The sequence below is a fragment of the Electrophorus electricus genome, chromosome 14 (genome assembly GCF_013358815.1).
Source record: "Electrophorus electricus isolate fEleEle1 chromosome 14, fEleEle1.pri, whole genome shotgun sequence".
Lineage (NCBI taxonomy): Eukaryota > Metazoa > Chordata > Actinopteri > Gymnotiformes > Gymnotidae > Electrophorus > Electrophorus electricus.
Window position 1 is genome coordinate 4,181,755 of NC_049548.1, and position 5,196 is coordinate 4,186,950.

At 42.6% G+C, this 5,196-nt stretch overlaps 1 protein-coding gene across 1 annotated transcript; it reads left to right on the forward strand.

The window, feature by feature from the left end:
* The first annotated feature begins 1,098 nt into the window (after positions 1-1,098).
* Positions 1,099-4,977, forward strand: sost (sclerostin). The gene is made up of 2 exons (XM_027005976.2): positions 1,099-1,485; positions 3,417-4,977. Exons 1-2 carry the CDS (start codon positions 1,254-1,256, stop codon positions 3,833-3,835), a joined length of 651 nt encoding a protein of 216 aa, XP_026861777.1. The 5' UTR covers positions 1,099-1,253; the 3' UTR covers positions 3,836-4,977.
* The last annotated feature ends 219 nt before the right edge of the window (positions 4,978-5,196 follow it).

Genomic DNA, 5,196 nt, shown 5'->3' on the forward strand with positions numbered 1-5,196 from the left:
AGGCAAATCTGGACCACATCTGTGTGTTATTTATCCTTAAGCTGCTATCATGATAAAACATGCCTGGAGCCTGGTTTCAGCACAAAACCCAAGGAGGTATAAAAAGAGCCTGAGAATGACAGAGAGCAAGTGCAGGGTGCAATCAGTGTGGAGCTGCGGTGGACAGGGTGATCTTTCCCTTCTGTTCTGATGACAGGAGTGACGAATGAGGAGTTACAAACACGCTCTCCTTCCCTTTCATTGACTCAGTGCATCAGTGGCTACAGTCTCATAAAATGGTCAGAGAATGCAGTGCATCAGAAGGATGTGGGCTCAGAAATGAGGCTTTTACCCCTGCCTTTGTCTGCCATTTGTCCTGGTTGGTGGTGAGATCATCTGACGTGCACGTTTATGCCGTGATTGGCTTGGCTGAAACCTGAAACCAAACAAGGAACATAAAAATCCGGACATGTAGATAAGTGTAACAGAACAGCAGCGCAAGTTTTACTGGAAGTCATTCCACAGGAAAATAAAGAAATATTTGTTTGGATTCCCTCAAGAGGGCAGCATTTGTACAAATGAGTCATCCTTGCATATAACAATTATGTCATAATAGGACTATAGTTGGTAAATTTGATTTTTAGAGGCTCGTAGATAAACTGTTCTTTAACCCTTATGGCCATTATATTAATTCTTCCATTAAGGGTTGTATTGGATTGTAAATGATTATATATACAGGGTTATACTGTAAATGATTATATCTCATATATTATTATATTATACGCTATATATTACAATTATATATTGTAAAACTGTATTAAGTGTTATAGAGCTTATATAAATGAGAACCAGACGTTTACAAAAAAGTGATATTGTAATCTAAAAGTAGTATTGTTCTTAGGCAACTTGTAAACGCTACTCTGCAGTCTCACCTACAAGGACGTCGTATGTAAATAGCAGCTGTGGGAATTAGTAGAGAAAATGAATAACTTTTAGCAGAGCATAACAGGCAGGAGCCATATGAAGCACAAACGTCACTAGGAAATGTCACTTTTGTACCTCAATTTCAAACGGTCCTTGTACGTCCCCTTCTCCTCATCACTTTTTTGAATGAGTTGGTCGGTCGGTCCCTCCCACTTTGTGTAACCGCTTAATTGTCAGGTTTTGCGGAACCTGAGGTACTTAAACAGAGCGAAGGACTCACGAATGGGAGAGATTAGTGAAGTTTGCCTGTTGATGTTCGTAGGCAGTCTGAAACCGTTAGATTGGCAAGTATGCAGGTGTCTTTGGCGCTCATGTGCTCAAGCGCGGTTCTCTTACTGCTCCAGGGATGTCTTAGCGCTGCGGAAGGATGGAGAGCTTTAAAAAACGATGCTACAGAAATTATACCAGAGTATACCGTGGACGCGCTGCAACCCGAGGAGCAAATCCAGCCGTTTACCAATAATACAATGAACCAGGCAAAAAACGGAGGAAGGAGGTCAACAGCTAACACTCCAACATATGGCAAGTATTTACAAAAAATACACCTAACGCTGTTATTAGAATTTTGGAACACATTTGAGTTAAAGCCAAATGTGACAGTTTGACAGGATTGGGCTTTTATACGTCAGTGACATTTAGTTAAAAACTTAAAATGCTTTTAAATAAAATTATTTATTCTGACTCAGCAATAACAGTTAGGCCAGAACTGTCTATAAGATGATATGCTCCTGCCACGAGAATGTCATGTTGGGTGTTTGGAGTTTAGTTCTGCCCTTGAGGGTCCTAAATGTGTTTGTAATAAAAATAAAGATATTGGCTCTCTGCAGCATGAGAAAAACTTGAAAATGAAAATGAATCAACCGTTGCATTTACTTTTACGTAAAGATAACTGTTGTACTCGTTTCCGGCGGGTTGAACCAAAATGAACTCTTGTTGAAAACAAGAATTTATTAATGGCTTAGTAGTCATTTTTTCAGATCTACTTTTTTTTCTAAATAATTTAGTAATGTAGACTACACATTTTGAGAGGATGTATTAGACTTGGTTCCACCACCAGTGATTACTTTTCTTAATCCTGCTACAGGATTTGTAAATGGTGAATGCAAGGAATTAGAGCTTGTGTGTTGTAAGCAGGTGATGCACTGATAACTCAGTGTTTTTGTGCCATTTCCGCTCTTTTATACAATTAGTCAAGGTCTACATAACTATCTAATTGCATCAGCATGTTTGCAAGCAGAATAGAATGTCAGTCTGTGGGGGAATTTCTTGAGGGTATTTTAAAATTGTAATGCCGCTTTAGTGAATGATTCCCACCTGTGGTAACCAAACAATGCGGTAAATTCAGTCCCGTGTTAGCCGAGTTTTCACCTGAATTGTGGCTGTCACTATTGTCAGCACCCTTTTCACCTACTTCCCTAACCCTAACCCTCAGTTGAGAATTAAAGTGGAATACTCATATTAGGTTCCAGTAAGAATTTTTCCAAACAGTGAGAAACAGGAGTGTGTGTGTGTGTGTGTGTGTGTGTGCATGTGGGTGTGTAAGGATGTAAATAAATAGCTGATTATGCTTATAAATGAACACACACACACACACACACACACACACACACACACACACACACACACACACACACACATATACATATATATATATATATATATATATATATATATATATATATATATATATATATATATATATATATATATATATGTGATGTTTCACAAGTATATAAGTATATTATTTCAGTAAGAATGGATCCAAACATGCATAAGCTAAACTGAAAGGGACCATCACATGCCCTATGGCCATCCCTGAGGGGAACATGAGCAGTCTCTAGAAGACAGTGTGGGGTCACGCTGGATGTGCTGTCTGATCTCTGGCTGCCCTCCAATCCCTTACCATTCTCACAGCAAGGGAGTGCTATCACTGGTCCTTCACACAGAGAACACACCAGGTTCTCTGGGAACCAGGGGAGGGAAAACCTGAACTCGGCGCACTCACACATGTGCACTTTTTGTTGTGCTCTCTTAGGAGAGCCATGCAAGGAGACGGATCGCTCCCCAGTATCACTTTTTTAGCTGACACTTCCAATGCTTTGTGCTGTAATTCAGAGAGGAGCCACTGAGAAATGACTAACAGCTTGTGGACCTGGGTCTCACACCGATATCATGTCTGAACTGTGCTGAGTGTTATGTTTAAGAAAAATAAAGAAAAATAAATCAAAATCAATTTGCACTTTCCAAATGCACCGTCTAGACTCTCTGGATCAAGATCACTTTCTGTCCAAACCCAATCAGTGGTGTTTACTTGGACTATTGATTTAAGCATGTATAGTAGTAATGATCTTTCATTTCCAGCGGATGCATGCCAGTATAGGGTACATGAAACACATCGTGTGGTATTTTGGCCTGAGCTCATTTTGATTTCTCTCTTTTCTGTGTGTGTGCAGAAGCCTCTGAGCTGAGCTGCCGGGAGCTCCGCTCCACTCGCTACATCACTGACGGCTCCTGCCGCAGCGCTAAGGCTGTGAAAGAGCTGGTGTGCTCAGGCCAGTGCCTGCCCACCCAGCTCATGCCCAACTCCATTCTACGGAGCAAGTGGTGGCGCAGCAGCGCGTCCGACTACCGCTGTGTTCCGGCTCACGCCCGCACCCAGCGCGTGCAGTTGCACTGCCCCAACGGGAGCAGCCGGACCTACAAAATCCGTGTGGTGACTTCCTGCAGGTGCAAGCGCTACACTCGCCACCACAACCAGTCCGTTGCCAAGGAGGCGTCGGCCCAAAAAACGCAGCGCAACAAGAAGCACGCACGTTCCCAGCAGGCACGGGGTCGGGGAAGAGCACCTGCTCTCAGCAGCAACTCATACTGAGAAGGAGTGTTTCTCCCTGTATAAGAGCTTGTACAGAGACTCCATTAACACAAGCACACACACATACACACATGCACAGAGACACAGACACACACACACACACACAGACACACACTCATATAAAACACATATATATGAACACACATCCACACACCTACATAATCGCATACTGCCTAAATGCCAGTCCTCAAGTGTGAGAAAAAGAAGACTAAAGAGATTTTATCAAAAGGAATATGCTTTATGAACTGAACTGTTGTGTATCATCTTCACCATTCACTGAAGCTGTCGTCCAGTCAGCAAGCCTCTGTTTTGTTTCAGATGTTTCATCCATTGCATGGCCTAGTGAGTCTGAATAATCCCAATGTCAGAAATTGATTACCCAGTTCCAGAGAACTTTACTGGACTCTTGCCTGAAAGGAGGTACGCTGTTGTGGGAGATTAGAGTAGAGAATTTGATGGTTGACATGTTCATAGTATTCCTGTGGAGGGCCTCTGTGCTGCAGTTCATGCAGACTCAGCAAATCTTACTGAATTTCATTAAATGTGCAGTCACCATCATGCATATGACCAGTTCCACCACCAGCAGTGCTGTGAACTTGTGGCTGAGGTGAATGTTTGTATAGCTGAAATGAAGTCATCACTTTTGGGAAGTGGTGCAGCTCAGGATCCAGCAGCCCAGGGGCACTGGGCTCATGAGGCGTGCCGCACGATGACACGCTTCTGGGGCCTGATGTTCTTAACCCTGGTCACTACACCAGGCCTGAAGCTCTAGTGACAGGCTGGGGAACTGCTCCAGCTGCCACAATTCCCCCAGCTTCACCTTTTCATGAGAGCCTTCATCGGACCTGTCAGCTGGAGCCAGGCCCGCTGTGTGTGACGGAGAATGGGAACGGTGGTGTCAGCACTTTGGGACCTCCGTCCCTTTGGGCCAAGAACAGCAAGCTGTATTCCTCTGACTTGTCCTAATTACTAAATAGTTACATTCCTGTATTTAGGATTTGAGTCATAAAAAACCATTTCCTCTAGATGTGGCCAGTTCCTGTTTGTTTGAATAGCAGAAAAGCCAGGCCCACATGTGTGTAGGAATCTGCAACACTTGTGCCTCTTTCTTCCTTGGGAATAAAGTCTTTTACTTCCCCCTCTTCCTTCAAAACCATTTGGAGTTTCTAGGCCAGTTTGCTACTGCAAAATGCTAAATTGCTAAATGCAATGGCATCAAAGTGCCAATCATGGCATTAAAGTACATGTAAATACTCTACATGTATGTAAAGTTTATGTCAAAATCTCAGCCTCCTCAGTATCAAATATTTTACTTATACTGTATATATTACATATATCATACAGCTGTCCTGAAAAAGAAT

Bases quoted from the DNA above. Each gene is read 5' to 3' on its own strand.
- sost (XM_027005976.2), top strand. From the start codon at position 1,254: ATGCAGGTGTCTTTGGCGCTCATGTGCTCAAGCGCGGTTCTCTTACTG. The intron at 1,486-3,416 runs GCAAGTATTTAC...GTGTGTGTGCAG, and splicing joins AGCTAACACTCCAACATATG to AAGCCTCTGAGCTGAGCTGC.